The sequence below is a fragment of the Gigantopelta aegis genome, chromosome 2, assembly GCF_016097555.1.
Source record: "Gigantopelta aegis isolate Gae_Host chromosome 2, Gae_host_genome, whole genome shotgun sequence".
NCBI classification, from domain to species: domain Eukaryota; kingdom Metazoa; phylum Mollusca; class Gastropoda; order Neomphalida; family Peltospiridae; genus Gigantopelta; species Gigantopelta aegis.
This window is the reverse complement of record NC_054700.1, coordinates 43,461,884-43,483,261: the sequence shown is the minus strand read 5'-3', so window position 1 is coordinate 43,483,261 and position 21,378 is coordinate 43,461,884. Positions and strand designations below refer to the sequence as shown.

Below are 21,378 nucleotides of genomic sequence, written 5' to 3'. Positions count from 1 at the left end.
TTTTTAAAATCTCAAAATGCCAAAAGGTGACACGATGTAATGCTTCAAATCTGTGAACTAGATTTCCTAAAGATGTATAATCAGCAAAAAAGCCAACAAATCTTAATACCATAAGTTTGGGTGTGGTGGTTGGCTGCCTGACTGTCCTTAGGTATGTAGGACATAGCTACCCCATGAGATAAGATTAGGTGAGAAAAAGTCATTCATCATAGGCGGTCATGGGGGAAATTTTAGGACACCCTCGCTGATGTATGTTTTCGACCCTGGGACTCGGACAGCCTTGTCGCAGGTCAAATGTACCTTGGTGTACCTATTCTAACCAACATGACTGCATATGATGGAGTCTTATAATTCAGACTAAGCATGTGATACACGGGCCATTACTATATGGACCTGTAGACTACAGGCAAATTGTATTGTACTGTAACTAGGGACGATGTAGCTCAGTAGGATAACGCTCGTCTGGGGTCTGATGGGTCACAGGGTGAGCCATCTCCACTGGATTCAGGTTTTGCCTGTCCTAATGAGTGCCCCATAACTGGTACATCGATGGCGATGGTACGTACTGTCCTGTCTATGGACAGTACATGATGTAAAACATCCATTGCAGCTTGTGATGTTCCAGTGATTGATAATAATTGAAAATGGACCAGTTTGGCTCTACCGATGTGATGGTCAATTATAAAAATCCATAGTCGATTGCCATGGGAAATGTTAACTGTAATAGTTTTAATGATGGAATTGATGTATATCAATGGGGTTTGGTTTTTAATTATATGTGTACGTGTAAAGAAAACATATATAGTGTACTAGTACTAAATATATGTTATATACAATTAGTGATTTGTAGGGTCTTTCCCAGTTATTACAACACTATTTATGTATTTGTTTGTTTATTTTGTTTGTTTCAGAAACGTCAGATATATCTTGATCTTGAAACTGATGCAGTTCAATATCAACTATCCAGTTTTCAAGAATTTATTTATTTATTTTGTTTATTTTGTTTGTTTCAGAAACGTCAGATATATCTGATCTTGAAACTGATACAATTCAATATCAACTCTCTAGTTTACAAGAATTTATTTATTTATTTATTCATTTGATTTGTTTGTTTGTTTATTTGCTTTAGAAACATCAGATGTATCTGATCTTAAAAGCGATGCAACTCAAGATGATGTACCAACCAGTTTAAAAACACGCCCAGAGCCACTTGGAGCCTGTGACAGCACCAGTAGAACGTCTTGTGGATCCAGTGTAGATCCTGAATGTCTTAGTGCTTCAAGTTTTACTGAAGTCTTTCTATTTGACTACAGTTCTGGTTCATATACTGGAAGCCAAAATACTGCAATACCTGATGTGATCCAGGAGTCGTTAACAGCAGCACAAAGAGGTGCCACAGCGGCATCAAGTCAGGATATCCAACCACCAGAGCAAAGACAAGGTAGTCTAACACTAGCGCGAAATCAGAATAGTCAAGAATTAAAACGAAGTGCGGATAATCAAGCACCTGAACGAAGTGAGGATAGCCTTGCACCAGAAAGAAGTCGGGATAGTCTAACGCAAGCACGAAGTCAGGATAGTCTAGCACCAGAACAAAGTCAGGCATCTGCGGCATTAATCGATTCAAATCTTGACAGCATAAGCTTTGGTAGTTTGTCTTTATTAGGTATGTATCTTCAGAATCATTGGCTTTGAGCAAATGAACCGTTTATTGTACAAGAATATAACACTTGACTGTCATTGTTTTTCAGCATTTTGTTTTATTCTTCATATGCAGAAGTCTGACAAGATGCCCTTGTGGGCTGTGCTTGAATATTGAAGGATATAAACACGTCACAAATTAGTGCTATTATTATGCAAGAGATAAAACTGTTGGGCACCTATACTTAAAAAGTATGTGTAGTGGTAATTCTCCTATATCCCTACATTGCGTATATTGGATAATAGAGCTAGAGCATTATTTAGTGTTGAAAAGTGAGCAATATTTGAATAAGACTGTCAGGTTGTTTTTTGTGGGGGATTTTGTTGTACTTGTGATTAAAGTGTACATTTAATACCACAAATGAACTGGACAATTATCAAACTAAAGATCTTTGGCTAGAGAGTTAGTCGTTGGAAATAGACAGTCTTCAACTGTTAAATGCATTCTAGCACTATCTTCGCATAAGTCTGGTAGGACTAGAAGACATTCAAGCTATTTGGGCTGTGGGTGTAAATATATAACATGTCTATTTATTTATACTTATTTATTTGTATTTAATATTGTGTATATTTTAAATAATTTAAGATGATGATAAAAACTGTACATGGGCAGTTGTATTTTTTTTTTCAGTTATAAGTATGGTATTGTCCGCAGAAACATTGATGATATAAGGGTTGGGAAGCCCTGATTCATCTTCTTACAACTTTCAGGGGTTTTCACCTATGTTTATAGACTCTGATAAGCGGTATCATTCCCCACCATTCCCCAACGGCTATGTCGTTTTTTATGGAGAGAGAGAGAGAGAGAGAGAGAGAGAGAGAGAGAGAGAGAGAGAGAGAGAGGAGAGAGAGAGAGAGAGAGAGGCAGGCAGGCAGACCCACCGACAGAGAGAAAGACAGACAGACACACAGAGAGAGACAGACAGACATCCATTCATTATCGTAATGCACTATTGCAGGTGCGTAGGGTAGATGTATATTAGTACATATGTTCATAAAGCATGTCTGTTTAAATACTGTATCTATACATATGTTAATATTGTGTATATTTATTGTGGTAGCAAAGTTGTACATGGGTGAGTGTATACATATAACAATGCCATATCTATTTATTTGTATTATACCTTTTTTGTTGTGTATATTTAAGTTCTGTATGGGTGGGTGCATACATATAATATTTATTTATTTATTTATTTATTTATTTATTTATTTATTTGTATATTGATACTTTGTTATTGTTTATATTTAAGATGATGACAACATATGTCATACTCCGGTACCGGTAAACCCTGACGTTCTGATTTTACATCATGAAAATACCCAAGCTGTGGCGTCCAGGCTCCAAACCAGGTTGAATGAGAGTCGTCTGTTAGAGAAAAAGATAATTGTGCAGCTCGTTGAGGAATTTGGGAGAAGTGGTGCCACAGAAATCACTAATCTTGATGACTTGGTCGAGAAAGTGGCATGCGTCTTACTGTTAATAGACGAACATTTCGTGAAGGATTCCAGGTGCCATTTTTATTCAGATGTTTCCGTGTTTTGTTCACTTACCAGTGTACAGGAGTATGCCAATAAAGATTTTGTTATTCCAGTGTTTACTCAAAACAAGCAACAGATACTCGGTATGAAAGCAACGATGAAAGCAATGACGGGAATCAGGTATCACAACGAAGAATGGAATGACCGTGTCGAGTTAAACTTTATAAATCAGATAAAAAGATGCTTAAAGAAATTCGACCAACTGCAAGATAAATTAAAAGAATCTCGCCCGGAAAAAGAAGCTTAGGAGGGGCGGATTTTCCCAGAGAAATTGACACTAATAGGCGATAATCTATCTGCCAATAATACGTCAAAAACAATACAATTTTTTTAAAGTTTGTAATAAAAACCGTAATATAGGTGACAATTATGATTCAATCTTCCATTAACATATTCTATGTCGTATGGCTGTAAAAGACTGATTCTAAAGCAAACTATGAGGGTATGCAGCCATATGACTAGCTGTCGGCTGCCTTGCTAATACCTAATAAGTAGAGCATTACTTGACCACGATGTATGGTTCCAACTCCGCCTGTAGGAGGACTGCCACTTAATAGCACATTGTCGTGTGTACAGGCACCTAAAACCTTTCTACAGAGTCCGTAAACAATGGAACATCTGAAGGTGCACATGAATGTGCAGAGAATAATTCAAGGCAGGAACTTTACTTCACAAGTTCAAGTTCACAGAATATTGCTCAAATATACTGACGGTGAAGTTCCTTTAATTTAATGGAAATGAAGATTACAGAGGATTACAGTTGATAACAGTAGTTTTGATTATAAACAGCAGTATATGAATGCATCTATTATCTTAATCATATAAACTGCAAACAACAAAGACATTGAACAGATTCAAAATTGTTTCTCTGTATAATTCTACAAATTCTGAGTATTTGGACGAAACCCATGGATGTACTCATGAATCACTGTTAGATATGTGACGTTATGTATAAAGATTGCCACTCCTCGAAACTAGAACTACATGATAAACATCCTGGATTTCCCTGTAGGTGACTCTATAGGATGATAATATCTATCACCTATCATTCTTGACCCTCAGATCATTTTAAAATGCGTATGTATGTATGTATGTATGTATGTATATGTATGTATATGAATATCGTTGTGCAGTATGTGATAAGAAATGTAATGAATATAACTCCCATACATATCACATATTGTTTATATACATACTATGAAATATAAAACCTTTACCGTACCGTTATACAGGTACACATAATCATGTTATAATTTTATTATTGTTGTATATTGTAAGACGATGATTCAGGGCACCCCAACCTTGACATTGCCAGTGATCTGGGGGTAATAAAGATTTACAAAAAAAGAAAAAAAAAAGAAGAAGATAATATACATCTGGGTTTTCACCCAATACCCGATGTATTTTTCGTGCTGGGGTGTTGTTAAACATTCATTCATTCATCCTGGTTTTCCATAGGCCAATTGCCATTCATCAGGACTAACAAGATAATCAAAGTTTTTCCCTGTATAAGGACTGCCACTCATCGGGACTAGGGCGACAATATACATCCTAGTTTCCTGAGGACTGCCACTCCTCAGGACAAACTACTACATACATCCCGGTTTTCCCTGTAGGAAGACTGCCACTCGGGACTAGGACGATATACGTAAAATCCTGGTTTCCTGAGGACTGCCACTGTTCGAGACTGCAGGACGATATAAGTAACATCCAGGTTTTCCTGAGGAATGCCACTGTTTGAGACTGCAGGAAGATATAAGTAACATCCTGGTTTTCCTAAGGACTGCCACTGCTCGAGACTGCAGGACGATATATGTAACATCCATGATCATATAAATAAGGTTGTGATCGTTGGGGATTTTAATACGAATGTACTTGAACGAAATAATGTAAATATAAATTATTTATGTGCTCGTTTTCAGCTTTCACAATTAATTACAGAACCCACACGAATCACCGAGCACAGTAAAAGTACTATTGATTTAATTTTTGTATCTTGTCCATTATTTATCACTAAATCCGATGTGCTTCTGTAGTGATCATTCTCCAGTTATATTTTACATTGGGTCTATGTCTAATGATAAGAAAAATTATTCTTTCAAACGAATTATATGGGACTATTCGGCTACAGATGTATTGGGTCTAAAATCATTTATTTCTGATATAAATTGGGATGATGTATTTCAGTCTGAATCTTTTTGTGACAATAACGTTAAAATTAACTGATATTTTATTAAATGCAGCTAACCTATGTATCCCTAGTAAAGTTGTCACCATTAGACCTGAAGATAAACCCTTTATGAATGGTTATATAAGAAGGTTAATTAGACAAAGAAATAAATGTCATAATGGGGCTAAAACTAGAAACAATGTACCACAAACTCTGCCAACTATAGACAGGGTTACTCAAAACTCCTTAGACGAGATACATTTATATCAAAACGAGGTAAAAGATATACTGAAATCACTAGACGTATCCAAATCTTCAGGCCCAGATTTATACAGATTACTTAAATTACTCGCTATTGAAATATGTTATCCTCTTACTCGTCTCTTCAATTTATCTGTTTCCGTCCTCTTGGAAATTTGCAAATGTGAGCCCCATTCACAAAAAAGGAAGTAAACTAACAGGCAAAAGAAACATCACTTTTAAAATAAGTTTATCTGGATTAAAGATACTGCAATAAGTTTGAAAGTAATGAGAAAACATTCGCCAAAACACACCCTGTTTCCGAAAAGTCACTGTTTCCGGATTTAGTGAATTTCGTGGTCATGAAAAATGTGAAAAACAGCATAATTTGAATTTGTTAAAATTTCTCGTGCATGATTGTGCATAAATACCGGTGTGGGACAAAGCAAGGAAGCAGTATCAAACAGAACATCAGAGAGATGCCGAGACTTACCCAAGCAGAACGCAACAGAGCTATCGGTATTGCCGATATGGGGGCCTCTCAACGGCAGGTTGCAAGAACCTTCAACTGTAGTCAAGCCGCCATCAGCAACTTGTTGAGCTGTTATCAGCAGACAGGCCAGGCACAAGACCGTGCAAGATCGTGAAGACCAAGGGTCACAACGCCAGCTGAAGACCGCTACATCCGGACAATCCACTTGCGGAACCGATTCGTGACGGCGATGTCAACGGCGGCGACGGCACTGGAACACCCCATCAGCAGACGAACAGTCTTACGACGACTCCGCAGGGCTGATATCAGAGCTTCTACACCGTCAACGCAGATTACAATAGGCACGAACTGTACGTCGGTGGCAGCGGCGTGATTGGGAAAGGGTGCTGTTCACGGATGAAAGTCGCTTCAACATGTTCCGAAATGATGACCGAGTTCGTGTTTATCGACGTAAGGGAGAGCGACTGGCGCCGAACTGCATCCAAGATGTTCACCCTTTTGGTGGAGGCGGCGTCATGGAATGGGGCGGTATTTGCAGTCAACGGACAACAAGGCTTCTCATCATCCGTGGAAATGTGACTGGTCAAAGATACAGGGATGAAGTGTTGCGCCCTGTTGTAGTGCCATTCTTGCGTCAACAGCCTAGCGGTACCCTTTTGCAGCAAGACAATGCACGACCTCATACAGCCAGACTTGTTCAGGATTATCTCAACAACGTTAACGTCAACGTATTGCCTTGGCCATCATGTTCTCCAGACATGAATCCCATAAAAAAATCTCTGGGATCATTTTGATCGACAGATGAGACAACGCGTACCTCCCCCAGCAAATCGACAGCAGCTTGAATGAGGAGACGTGTTCTGGCGTGTATTGATGCAAGGGGTGGTCACACACGCTACTGAGGACATGTCTTGTCCCATGATTTGACTTTAAAAGCACCTTTTGAAGGGACTCTGATTGTGTAATTTTTTATTTTGACCCCATGTCTCTTTCGCTCAGCCTTATGGCAAGTGCACTATGGATATGGCAATGCTTTTTTGTAAAGACATTGGAAAATGATTCCTTTCAGTACAATAATCATCATATAGATCACATCTGTCTTGGTTTTTCTTTATGGACCTACTGAACAAGGTGATAAGTTTCTTTTGCCTGTTAGTTTATGATCTTTCTAACTATAGGTCAATTTCTCTTACGAGTATTATTTCAAAACTTTTTGAAAAATGTATCTTCAAACGTATTTTTAACTTCTTTAAAGATAATAAAACCATAACACAATTGCAATCTGGTTTCATTCCTGGTGATTCAACAGTTAACCAACTTATTGATTTTTACCACTTCATTTGCCAGGAAATGGATGGAGGAAAAAGGTCAGAGCAGTATTCTGTGATATAAGTAAAGCATTTGATAGGGTCTGGCATAAGGGTCTAATTTACAAATTGGAATCTGTGGGTATAAATGGTAAACTTCTAAAATGGTTTGAAAGCTATTTGTTTGGTCGTAAACAGTGTGTAGTAATACATGGCCATGCAAAAGAAATTCCCTCTGGTGTCCCTCGGGGTTCTGTACTTGGTCCAATCTTGTTCTTGATTTATTCGTGCTGGGGTGTCGTTAAACATTCATTAATTCATTCATTCATTCATTCATTGTTCTTGATTTATATCAATGATATTGTAAATGGAATTACATCCAACATATGACTTTGCTGACGATACCTCTCTTTATATCTCAGTCGAAAACCCATGGGCCTGTGCAAATATTTTTAACACAGATCTTGAGCTAATTAATACTTCGGCCAAACCGGCCTCGGTGGCGTCGTGGCAGGCCATCCGTCTACAGGCTGGTAGGTACTGGGTTCGGATCCCAGTCGAGGCATGGGATTTTTAATCCAGATACCGACTCCAAACCCTGAGTGAGTGCTCCGCAAGGCTCAATGGGTAGGTGTAAACCACTTGCACCGACCAGTGATCCATAACTGGTTCAACACAGGCCATGGTTTGTGCTATCCTGCCTGTGGGAAGCGCAAATAAAAGATCCCTTGCTGCCAATCGGAAGAGTAGCCCATGTAATGGCGACAGCGGGTTTCCTCTCAAAATCTGTGTGGTCCTTAACCATATGTCTGACGCCATATAACCGTAAATAAAATGTGTTGAGTGCGTCGTTAAATAAAACCTTTCTTTCTTTTTTACTTCGGCCAAAACGTGGTTGGTTAAATTTAGTCCAGAAAAATACTAAAACTATCATATTTAGTCGAAAATGTTCTGCTACAAATAATCCACCCCTATTTTTAGATAACGTACAGATATCGGAAGTTGAATCTCATAAGCATCTGGCTAGATCCTATACACAATCAGGGACTTAGGCTTTGTCTTGATGCATTTAGAACATCTCCTGTAGAGAGCTTGTACGTTGATGAACACGAACCTTGTTTGGGTGCTAGACGTGCCAAGCTTTCTCTGCAGTATGCTGCCAAGATTAAATCTTTACGAAAACATCCATCACATGATGCGGTGTTTGATAACATTTGATGCAAGGCTAAATGCTTTTCGTACATTTGGTCTTCGCATTAAGCACTTTTTGTCGCTTTCCAACATTGATTTAACTGACACTTTGGAAACACTTTGGAAACCTAAAATTGTGTTTGATCTGGTGCATCTGAAGAAAGATCGTACAGATGCTGTAGTTTATAAACAACTTTTCATGGAAATTCAAGACAGGTACCGTGATTACATTCATGTGTATACAGACGGATCACGGGATGGAAATTCTGTGGCTTGTGCTACAGTCTTTCCATCAGACACTATCATTTCCATGAGACTGCCTGACTCGGCATCAATTTTTAGTGCTGAAGTTTGGGCAGTCATTAAAGCCTTAGAAGAAATCAAAGCTTCCATAGCATCCAAGTTTATTATTTTTACTGACTCACTTTCGTGTCTCCAAGCTTTGCGCAATATGAAGCTGGACCATCCCTTACTTGGGATGGTGATACGAAAGTGTGTCTTTTTATCTATTGCCAAAATAGATGTTGTATTTTGTTGAGTGCCCAACCATGTTGGCATCAGGGGTAATGAAAAGGCAGATTCAGCTGCCAAGTCTGCTTTGGATTTGCTTCATGCCAGGGTTGATGTACCTTATACTGATTTTAAAAATAATATCAACAAATTTATCTTTTCGACTTGGCAACGTGATTAGGACGGTGAGGTTGCGAACAAGCTTCATGCTATCAAGCCAGTCTTGGGAGAGTGGCAGTCCTCCTATAGACAGTGCAGGAAGGATGAAGTAGTCTTGTGTCGTGCCCGCATCGGTCATACCTATTTGACCCATTCATTTATTTTGAAGAAGTATCCTCCACCTCAGTGTGAGCACTGTCAGTGTACTCTGACAGTACGCCATATTTTGGTGGAGTGTACCCATCTGAAAGCAATTCGAAAAGATATATTTGGACTACGAACTGTGAGGGGCAAATAAAAGATCCCTTGCTGCTAATCGGAAGAGTAGCCCATGTAGTGGCGACAGCGGGTTTCCTCTCAAAATCTGTGTGGTCCTTAACCATATGTCTGACGCCATGTAACCGTAAATAAAATGTGTTGAGTGCGTCGTTAAATAAAACATTTCTTTCTTTCTTTCTTTCTTTTTGACGGTTCACCATATTCTGGTGGAGTGTAATCATCTTGGACCGACGAGGAAAGATATATTTGGTAGACAAAATATGATGGAATAATTTCGATTACACCCTGAAATTATCTATGAGATAGAGATTTTTATTCGAAATTTTAATATATTTACCTGTGATACTTATACTTTGCACTGTTTTTAACTTGATTTTATGTTTTGGATCATCAGTTTATAAATATATTTACCATTGTGTGACACACAATAGCCGATTGTGCTGGAGCGTCTGTAAACCATTCGTTCGTTCGTTCATTCATTCATTCATTCATTCATTCATTCATTCATTCATTCCCCGAGTTTCACTTAATGATTTTTAATTTCTTACAAGCCAACTGCGTGACAGTGTGGTGGGTCTTAAGAGGAGGGCATGTCCAAAGAAGAACACAAATGCGGAAATACCTGGGGTAAGTTCAGCCAGCCGTTTGTTGCTAACGATTGCTAGACTGGTTTTTACGCTACACATTAAAATGAATGACCATTTTAGGAACCAGTAAAATAGTATGCAAACGTTTAGGGAAAAACGGTTGGCTGAACGTAGGCTTCGTATATAGTGTTGGTTTCACAAGTACAGGTAGGCCTGTTGCATAAATGCGATCACAGATGCTTTTAAACGAACTATCATGAGTTTCCAACTATTGTAACATATTTCCAAGTAATTAATCATTTTAACAACTAAAGTTACATCAGTTTAATTACTGTTCAGGATATCAGTATCTTTATATCTAATGTGTCTCTGGTCATCCAAATGTTTGTAGTAGCTCAAATTTCATTTTTCTTCTCTAATACTAGTATATATTTTTTTCGTGCGTAGGATATTATTTTGAGGTTAAATACAGTTTAGGCAACTACAAACATAAGGATAACAAGAAACACGTTGTACATACAGATACTCGCATCTTAAACAAGAAAAACATTTCCTTCCTCTTCTTCTTAAACAACAAAATGTATTTAATATGTAATAGTTGCTGTTAAAGATACCCTGTTAGTCGAAACCGGTACAATGGCAGCTAACCCGGGACAGTCTCTTTAATTATATTAGTTTATGACACTTTACAAATCTCTCTCTCTCTCTCTCTCTCTCTCTCTCTCTCTCTCTCTCTCTCTCTCTCTCTCTCTCTCTCTCTCTCTCTCTCTCTCACACACACACACACTATATGTCTACCCCTTTCTCCCTGTCCCCCTCTCTCCCTCTGTCTCTCACACACACACTATCTGTCTCCCCCCTTCTCTCTCTCTCTCTCTCTCTCTCTCTCTCTCTCTCTCTCTCTCTCGCACATACACATTCTCTCTGTCTCCCCTCTCTTTATCTCTCTTCCCCTCCCATCTCTCTCTCTCTCTCGCTCTCGCTCTCCCAATTCTCAAAATGTTAATAACATATGTAGTCCTGAAATAATAAAGCTCAGGAGCGGATCCAAGAGGTTTCACAGGGGTCCCATGGCCCCTTCTTTGGAAAAGTGTAGGGGTCCCAAGTCTAGGCTCAACAAATTGCACAAACACCTAAATTAGGAATTGCCATAAAAGTATACTAAATCAAGTATTACTTCTGTTTTCTCGTATAATTCATAACAAATCATACACTCGCTGATGTAGACGAAAACCATGATCCTTTACATACCACGGCTTTAGTGTACCAGTCGTGTGACAAATTGTTGGGAAGTGGGGGGGGGGGGGGGGGGGGGGAGGAAACGAGTCCATCAATCTAATGGCAATTTTTACATAATACTTTAATTTATTTGAATTTGGTGCACATATTGAACAATGGGCTTATTATTGTTATACAAAAATATTAAACCGTATGTTATCACTAAAGAAAATCTAAAATGGAATCCTACTTCTTTTAAATTGTTTTTAGTATGTACCTCAGTAAAATGGTTAATTTTTAATTATAAGTTTAATTTTTAATTATTTTTTAATTAATCCATCTACAAATAGATGGATGAAAAGACTATTAACGCCATTAGATACATTAGTTGTAACAAAGGCACTCTTAATATCTAAACTTATTTATTAACATTAATATTACCAAATTCGTCTGAATAATTTCAGAAAGAATTAACCAGTATACTCGAATATATTCGAGTTCGTATGGAACAACAACTATAATGAAAAGGATTGTTATGTGCAGACCTGTTAAAGTGGGAGGTCTTGAAATAATAGACATATTGTGTTATGATAAAGCTATGAAGATTATACGGATACGAAAATAGGAGACAAAATATCCCATGTGGAAACCAATTCTATTTGTAGGTTTTCCTCAGCTTCGTAACCTAGCTTTATTTCGTAATTATTTCCCAAAGCTTTGAATAAAAAATATAGATAATTTTTTTAATAAGATTGTCTTAGTGCTTTTTATGATTACTTCGTAGCCTTTAAAGTAATATAATGTTTGATTTTTTTTTTCTGAACCAATTGTTCTGCAATTTGCAAGATTATCCTTCTCCGTTACTCATTTTGCAAATAATACGTCAACATCGTAACGCCAGTTAACAAACACAGTCTATGATGTTCAATTACAAATCATGTCATGTTACCGTGAATTGACTGAATATATATCCCTATTGTTTAGCCATTTAATTGTATCCAATTGTTTCCAACATTCTATTTTCGTGGCAACTGGAAGCTGTCTTCAGTGTTCCATGTTAAAACAACTGAAATAATCAAAATAATTATGTTCATGCTATATTTCTCTTCTAAGGACTACTAAAAAAGATGAATCAATATGTTCATCACATAAAATATTTCATGGGGGATATTGAATGAGAAAACAAAGTATGTCAGCACCGTAACATATTGCCATTGCGGAGTTGATAACATATCTGAATAACCATGTTAGATACGAAGTTGCTGTAAATAGATGTGTAATAAGTTTTAAATGTGCAGATCAGTCGTTAAAAAAACATTAATTTCATATCCCATTGTCTTTTCCGTTTTAATTGGATGTATGTGCTATTATATTAAACTTCTAATTTGTGTAGGAACTGGAAGATTTTTTGTGCTTCTTGAAGATACAGTTCAAAAATTGTCTGCTATTTTACTGTTTGATAGTTAATCAGAAAGATGAATCAATAAACGTACATAATATTAAACACATTTTAATATTTATTCATCGTAATTGTAAATAACGTCAACATCTTAACTGTTTGTCAACACTTTAACACATGGGCTTGCTCATTATTTGCCGATTTCAAACACCATATCATTATGGCACGGAAGTTGTTTCTTCGGGGTTATGATATTTAAGGACTGCTGGAGGCTTTCAAAATGTTTTATGACAGACATTTAGAGGCTATTTACCAATCACTGACTATAAAATAATTTCTTCTTCTTCTTCTCTTTCACAAGCTACACATCCAGCAGTCCAGTCTGTAGAATGAAATAGCTGTATTTTCCTGTCCTTCTCTGTCCTCGTCTGTCACCATAACTTACTGTGGTTTTACATAATAATATAAATGATATTTCCATATGACACCCAATAGCCGATGTGTATTTTTGTGCTGGGGTGTTGTTAAGCATTCATTCATTCTGTCACCGTAGAACATGGCGTGAAGGGGAGACGCGATGGGTCACCGATTTCCTCGATCCTTGGTAGGTCGGCTTCCTTTGTAGCGTGTACTCCGTTGTTTTGGTTTTCCAGACTACAAGCACAAGTAGGTGAAGGTACCAACTTGAACCTTTTAAGCATGTCTTTTGTGGCATGTACGGAATGCTAAAAGTTAGTTTGTTTTGTCTAATGACATCACTAGAGCTCATTGATTAATTAATCATCGGCTATTGGATGTCAAACATTTGGTAATTCATGACATTAGAGGAAACCCGCTACATTTTGTCATTAGCAGTAAGGGATTTTTTTTATATGTACCATCCCAAAGAGAGAATAACATATACCACGGCCTTTGATATACCAGTCGTGGTGCACTGGCTGGAACGAAAAATAGTCCAATGGGCCCACCGACGGGGGTCGATCCCAAACCGACCGCGCATCGAGCGAGCGCTTTAGAACTGGGCTACATCCCGCACCTTGTACGGAATGTTATCAGTATTTTGTTCCAAAAGGTTGAGAAGCTGATAATCATCCCTCATTGTGGCCCTGACGGATCGGGTACAAACTATATCAGATTTTGGTTACAATGGCAAACATTAATGTGATACATTTAAAAAAAAAAAAAAAAATTGCTCACAAGTGTGTGGGGGGGGGGGGGGGGGAGGGCACTCACTCAATATCTGTGTGGTTCTTAACCATATGTCTGACGCCATATAACCATAGCCTAATTAAATGTGTTGGGTGCGTCGTTAAATAAATAATTTCCTTCCTTCCTTCAACGCTTAATAACTGGTTTTTACCCAATACATTTAACCGAATACTACTTCGTGGAGGTTACGGGACGATTTTAAACTATGGCTTAACTAAATTTTATTATTAGACTAAATGTAATGCAATACCCTGTCCAGCGCATACCCCCCGCCCCCTCACTCTTACTATGGGGCAAATCCCTGATTTTAATCAGAGGCTGTGTTTACAGTAAGCGTGTCTGAACCCTCGGGATATAAGCACGTCAAACAAACATGGCCTCTTACCAATCAACTAATTAACAGTATTAGCACCAACACGGATTGAAGGTAGCTATTATCTACCAAGTATACTATAACTGAATGCAGAAAATTCAGTAATTAAAAACAAACAAATAAAAAACAAACAAATAAAAAACAAACAAAAAAACAAACACAAACACACGTATGCACGCGCGCACACACACGCACGAACGCAAGCGCGCGCGCGCACACACACACACACACACACACATGCAGTTAAAATCCGTCAAGCGAAAAACTAGCAATTCAACATAAAACGTGTCCTTATTTATGTACCGGGTACGAATCATCTCGTAACCTTCGTGACGTAGACGGGAACCAGTTGAAATAGTTTGCAAATGTTTACAAAAAACCAACAACAAAAAACCGGTGAGTGAACATATGCCTACGCGTGGTATTGACTCTGCTTACGTGTGGTATAAAGGTTTTGTCTCAGCGTAAATAACTAATGAGGTTAATGTGTTTTACACGAAGGCGAGATAAATTCATTTCTAGTTTTCATCACAACCGATTAGGAAACCGAAACTAGCGCAACTAACTTCCGCGTTTACCATCTTTGTTCTGCAGTGTAGTGACAGTATATCACCAAGTTAAATCTCATAGATGATACTAAATAAAAATGCATGTACATTATTGTACATCGTAGTGGTTAGGCCATCGGTCTACAGGCTGGTAGGTACTGGGTTCGGATCCCAGTCGAGGCATGGGATTTTTAATCCAGATACCGACTCCAAACCCTGAGTGAGTGCTCCACAAGGCTCAATGGGTAGGTGTAAACCACTTGCACCGACCAGTGATCCATAATTGGTTCAACAAAGGCCATGGTTTGTGCTATCCTGCCTGTGGGAAGTGCAAATAAAAGATCCCTTGCTGGTAATCGGAAAGAGTAGCCCATGTAGTGGTGACAGCGGGTTTCCTCTCAAAATCTGTGTGGTCATTAACCATATGTCTGACGCCATAGAACCGTAAATAAAATGTGTTGAGTGCGTTGTTAAATAAAACATTTCTTTCTTTGTAATGTACATTTTCTCTCAATGTCCTGAATCAATGTACATTATTGTAATGTACATGGTCTCTCAATGTCCAGAGTCAATGCCATCATAGGCCGAGTAAAACTCGTAATCAGCTAGTCATTAGCCTAGTTACGCTGAACTTACAGGGAGTCATCATTTAATAATAATATACATATATTTCAGGGGCGTAGGGTGATCTGGACCTGGAAGGGGGGGGGGGGGGGGGGGGGGGTCGAATATGAACCAAGTGGACCTTTTTCTATTTAGTTTTTGCACCACCAGAAACTCCATATGTATAAACCTGTATGTTTTAGTTCTGAAAGCGGACCATTTGCTTCAGCGGGGGGTGGGGGGGGGTAATCCGAACCCCCCTAGCCACGCCCCTGTATGTTGAATATGTGAGGGTGTGTTTTGTTATTTTGGATGATTTTTTTTTTTTTTTTTTAAATAGACGTTTCTTATAGTCAAAATAATGTATTTCATAGTTAAAATAATTATATGTAGGCCCTATACTTGTTGCTCTTAATATAAGTATTGCTCCAGCGATAAAAACAAGAACTATTAGGATGATAGTAAACTGTTGTTTAATGGACATTCCTGAGTTTGCATATCAAATATATTTTTTTGCATAAAATATTAGTTGCTGTATATTAAACGTGTTTCTGATCATTCTAATATTTGTACTTGGTTAAATTTCATTTTATCCTAAAATAAAAAAAATTCGTACTAATGAAATTATTCTAAGACAAAATCCAGTTTGGGCTTCTTACAAATATTAAGACAACCAGAAACACATTGAATATACAGACACTGATATTCTAAACAAAAAAATATATTTAATATGTAAGTTTAATCGTAGAAATATTTTATTAGTCGGAAACATCTTACAATGCAGCAAACTCAGGAATGTTCCTTTAACAGTGTTGACAATTTCAGAATGTCTGATATAAAATCAAGGTTTTCTGGCCAAATATTTTTTTCATTTATAGGTTACCTCTTTTTCGTGCTTATATCCGATTAAGGTTCAAGCAAGCTATCTTGGGTACACACTTCAGCTATCTGGACAGTGGGTTAGCGAGTCGGTGTAATGGCCCTACCCAGAGTGTTGTTAAACTTGGTCTGCATGAGATATGATGCATTCCAACAGTGTTGGATTATTTTTCTTGAAACAGTAGCTAGTGAAGCCAGAAGTTGCTTTGGTGTTTTGAAGAGGTATGGGGTGGGGATGGATAAGAAAAAACAAAACAAAACTTTTTTCAGTTTTGCTTCGAAAGCCTTTTAATATTCTCCCTAAAAAAAGCATGTGTCATATTTAAAAAAAACCCCAACATATTTCTCTTAAGTGTTTTTGTTTTTTGTTTTTTTTACATTTGTCTGTATGCCTGAATCAGAATAACAACCTTTATTCATATTTGCATTACTAAGAGCTAAAAAAAAAAGTACCAGACAAATATTTATGCAATTTTACATGATGGAAATACATGGTGAAATGTTTACAGGCAAGCTCATTTTGCCTGAACATCAACACTTCTGATTAAATGTGAAGATTTGCTCTAGCACGGGGGTGGAGGTCAACACCCTCAACAAGCCCCCTTTCATGCACCTGTGTTTATCAAATTGTAACAATTATGAAAGTGGTGCATCCATAAAATCGAACTGTCTGCAAAATGGAAGGCCATTAGAGACGAGAAAGGCAATGTTTTATTTAGCGACACTCAACACATTTCATTTACGGTTATATGGCGTCGGACATATGGTTAAGGACCACATAGGTATTGAGAGAGGAAACCTGCTGTCGCCACTTCATGGGCTACTCTTTTCAATTAGCAGCAAGGGATCTTTTATATGCACCATCTCAGACAGGAATAGTACATACCACAGTCTTTGTTACACCTGTTGTAGAGCACTGCCTAGAACAAGAAATAGCCCAGTGGGTCCACCGACAGGGATCGATCCCAGACAGACCGCGCATCAAGTGAACACTTTACCACTGGACTACATCCTGCCCCACCATTAGAGACATGCATTGCACACAGACAGCAAACTTGTTGGCAACATTCACCTGCTTATAGTTGTGGAATATTTGCCTTAAATCAACATGCCCAAATTGGGCAGTGATCCTCTGAAGATTATTGATTTTTTAATTAATTAATTGCCATTAAATTAAATAATTTTATTGTAATATTTTATAATTCAAGGTATAATGTTTAGTCAATAAATAATTTTGGTGGGAAGATGCCATTATGCAGCTTTGAAATAACCATCTTATTTCTCATAAGACTATGATGAAAAATATTACAACCATTTTTATTAATCTAACATTATACATTTTCTGTGTGATACATCATCTGATATCATAAAAAAAGTTTGTTTTATTTAACAACATCACTAGAGCACACCAATTTATTAATCATCGGCTATTGGATACAAACATATAGTAATTCTGACATATAGTTTTAGAGAGGAAACTTGCTACATCGATCTTAGACCGACCACGCATCAAGTGAGCGCTTTAACACTGGGCTATGTCCCACCCCTAGTCATAACAGTACATTAAACTGTAACAATCATTTTTAATCCATTTACCTGTCACACGCGACAGTCAATATATCTTTCGTACTGGGGCATCATTAAACACTCCTTTATTTCGGCTAATTTAAACGTTTGGTATGTTTAACGACACCACTAGAGCACATTGATTACTTAATCATCGGCTATTGGATGTCAAACATTCGGTAATTCTGATATATAGTCATTAAAGGAAACCTGCTACATTTTGTTAATGCATCCAGGGATCTTTTAAATGCACTTTCCCACATACAGGAAAGCACATACCACGGCCTTTGACCAGCTGTGGTGCACTGGTTGGAATGAGAAAAAAAACCAATCAGTTGAATGGATCCACCTGGGTAGTTCGATCCTGTGACGCAAGCACCTCAAGCAAGCACTCAACCCACAGACAGGAAAGCACATACATGTAGTAGTACATGCCTTTGATCAATTGTGGTGTACCAGTCTTCAATGCTCATGCTCATTAAAGGATAAATGTTTTACTGATTGTATTTTTGGTTTAAAAATTAAGTTTCATTCCTCTTGTTTGTTAGTCCCCTACCGGTCCAACCGGTGGGGACTACAGGTCTCATTTCCGTTCTTTAGTCTGTCTATCAGTCTGTCTGCCCATCTGTCTGTCCCACATATAGTTTTCCGGTTTTTTTTGTTGTTTTTTTTACAATGCCTTGAGATATTGAGCTGAAATTTTGTGTCTTAACTTTATTGTGTACTATTACAGATCCAGTTCAACTTTCATGGCGATTTACCAATTATTCATAGAGTTATGGCCTTTGAATTTAAGAGATAAGAACATTTCTTGGGCCAGATAGGAGACGTGTTGAGCTTTACTTTAAATATTTATTGGTCTGTTTTACAGAAACATTTCGGAATACATTAAAAGCCATGTCTGATCTTACAACTGATGCTTTACCGTCTTTGACGGAAGATGAACGATCTGGTTTTCCAGAACTACCACAGCGGCTTGGGGTTGGTGACAACACAGTGGCAACCGACTCTTCCAGACGTAAAGCACACTGGCTAGCTTCTCGTGAATCCAGCGTAGATCCTGAACTAGAAGCAGATCCAAGTAGTGTGGACCCTGTTCTTCAAGGGCAACGTCAGGACGAGTCTATGGCAAGACAACTTCCCATTCAGGAAAGCACAAACACTGCAGGTTCATCTTACTTACATATGTAGGACCATCGAAAGGGTTCGAATTTCACCACAGCACCAATTGCAAGTGCTGTGGTTGCCCCGAAAGATGTTACAGATGGCAAGAAAAATTGCATGGCACCCTACCCGGTTTTCCCACTGTGCCCTGCCCATACAGCTCATGTTGTATATGTATCTTTAAGTGCGAAAAATAATAAACACTTGCAAAAGAATTAATGGTCTGACTTACAATCAGTTTTGTCTTAGTATTCCCCTTCAACTTGCCTTGGTGCCCTAATTTTTGTTATTAAACCTCCGACAACACTTGCCATCTCCCCAAAAATAAAATCTTCGAACCCTGCATGGATCTGGGGAAGATAATCTGATTTTTTTTTACAATTATCTGATTTTTCACAAGCATACAAACTCCATGTTAAGAGAGGCAGTTAATCCCAGCATATAATTTTAAAGTAAGAAACAAAATGATCAAAAGTCAACATAGTTGATCACACTTGACGGAGGATAACTGTGAACAGCCCTTAAGTGTGCATGAATATCATAATGTTGACTGCTACACACACACACACAACACCCTTTTCATTGCCAATTTTTTATACAAAGTAGATACATGTACAACGTTCAGTCTTTGGCTATTAAAATTTTCTTTAAACTAACCATATTTCATCATTTTCTGTAGAAATACTCAACATATCTTAAAATTGGCTAAAATAAAATTTATTCCAGAGTGAGCCCTGCACAACACTATTATATTAAGTTTATTACTTCATCTTTTTCAGCTGCAGCATCTAAGAGAAATAAATATGATGTTGCCATTTTGTGTCACTACCAGTGCCATGAAGAGGCTAGGACTCTTCGAGACCACCTGAAGACACTGGACCTATCTGGTGGTCCACACCACTCACTGTTGAATGTGACACTAGCATACGACTGTGCAGATGCTGCAGTTACTGAAATTGAAAACCTGAATGATCTGATACTGAACATTCCTTGTATTCTGTTACTGATTGAGAAAACGTTTTTCACTGATAGTCAGTGTATGTTTGAAGCTAATGTTTCACAGTCCTCCTCTCTCATCCATAATAATCGGATAGATAAATATGTCAAGAAGGAGTTTGTCATTCCTATCTTTATGAAGCCAAAGGAAGAAATAAATGGCATAACACCATCAATTTCAGCAATGACGGGAATCAAATACCACAGAGGCTGGGATGACACAAAGGAAATCTTCAAAAGAAATATTGAAACCTGTTTGAGTAAGGAAAAAGATGGATGTAGAGTACAAGAAATTTCGGAATATTTTAAAAAATTGGAAATATAAATTCATTAATATACCGCTACATGTAGTAAGAAGCAAGAATTCTGAGAGTACTAATAAAGCAATACACGTCCCATATTGGGCCCCACAAATTGTTGTATCTTCTACATTAGGAAAAATGTAGCAGGTTTCCTCTGATGACTACGAGTCAAACTTGCCAAATTAAAGCCAATGATTAATTAATCAATGTGCTTCAGTGGCGTCATAAAACAAACACATTCATTTGTTGTGCAAGGGTCATAACTCTGCCAAAAATTGGTACTAGTACTCTCGAAATCTTTGCCAGCCAAATCTATTAAAAATTGTCTAGTTGGGTTTAAATATGGAAAATACCACTTTGGAGAAGATAAAGTTTTTATCTGAAGTTAGGCCCAGGGCTTAAATTAAGAAGTTGAAAAAATTTATACTATAATAAAGACAAAAGATGCAAGTTAGGAAGGAGAACATTATTGTCGTTCCATGACAACTTTAGTCACATGCAAAACATGTTTTGATATCAGAGGAAGGAAGGAAATATTTTATTTAAAGGAAGGGACAATTAAGGCATTTGGCCTGGTATGCATATTCAACGATTTATAATGCACATTATTGCTTAATATCAACAAGTATAATCGTATAGTTAATTAATAAAACGGTTAAATGTGACAGCTATTATATATAACGGGTGCAGCCATTTTGTACCATCTCATTGAGTACACCCTCTGGCGAGCTGGTGGTTACGTAATACTTAACGCATAACATCAGGAATGAGCCTTAGAACTAGAGAAACAATCTACCTGTTTTTTGCAGGATGATAAATAGTCATACATTGCAATGTTCTGTAATAATATACATCCCAATAAGCCAGCAATAAGTATATCCAGCACTATATATATTATTTTTTAATACAAAATAAAATACCATTGTCAAAGTGGCTACACAAGTT

The 21,378-nt window shown here is 37.6% G+C and overlaps 2 protein-coding genes across 4 annotated transcripts in view; both read left to right on the top strand.

Annotated features, from left to right (window-relative positions):
* The window catches only part of LOC121388642, a 5,457-nt gene extending 975 nt beyond the window's left edge, over window positions 1-4,482 (top strand). The window contains exons 2-3 of the mRNA XM_041520075.1: window positions 1,130-1,666; window positions 2,952-4,482. Of these exons, the coding sequence (XP_041376009.1) occupies window positions 1,130-1,666; window positions 2,952-3,487 (1,073 nt within the window). The 3' untranslated portion in view covers window positions 3,488-4,482. The remainder of the gene's footprint in view (window positions 1-1,129; window positions 1,667-2,951) is intronic.
* Window positions 4,483-10,342: 5,860 nt separating this feature from the next.
* On the top strand, window positions 10,343-21,075 carry LOC121378462. Of its 3 annotated transcripts, none has more exons than XM_041506650.1 (3): window positions 10,343-10,464; window positions 18,843-19,139; window positions 19,915-21,075. In XM_041506650.1, exons 2-3 carry the CDS (start codon window positions 18,869-18,871, stop codon window positions 20,454-20,456), a joined length of 813 nt encoding a protein of 270 aa, XP_041362584.1. In that variant the 5' UTR covers window positions 10,343-10,464; window positions 18,843-18,868; the 3' UTR covers window positions 20,457-21,075. The 3 variants fall into 3 exon arrangements, with proteins under 3 accessions (XP_041362584.1, XP_041362576.1, XP_041362594.1); XM_041506642.1 differs by lacking the exon at window positions 10,343-10,464 and adding an exon at window positions 14,696-14,771; XM_041506660.1 differs by lacking the exon at window positions 10,343-10,464 and adding an exon at window positions 14,696-14,771 and having other exon boundaries at window positions 18,843-19,099; window positions 19,915-20,248.
* The last annotated feature ends 303 nt before the right edge of the window (window positions 21,076-21,378 follow it).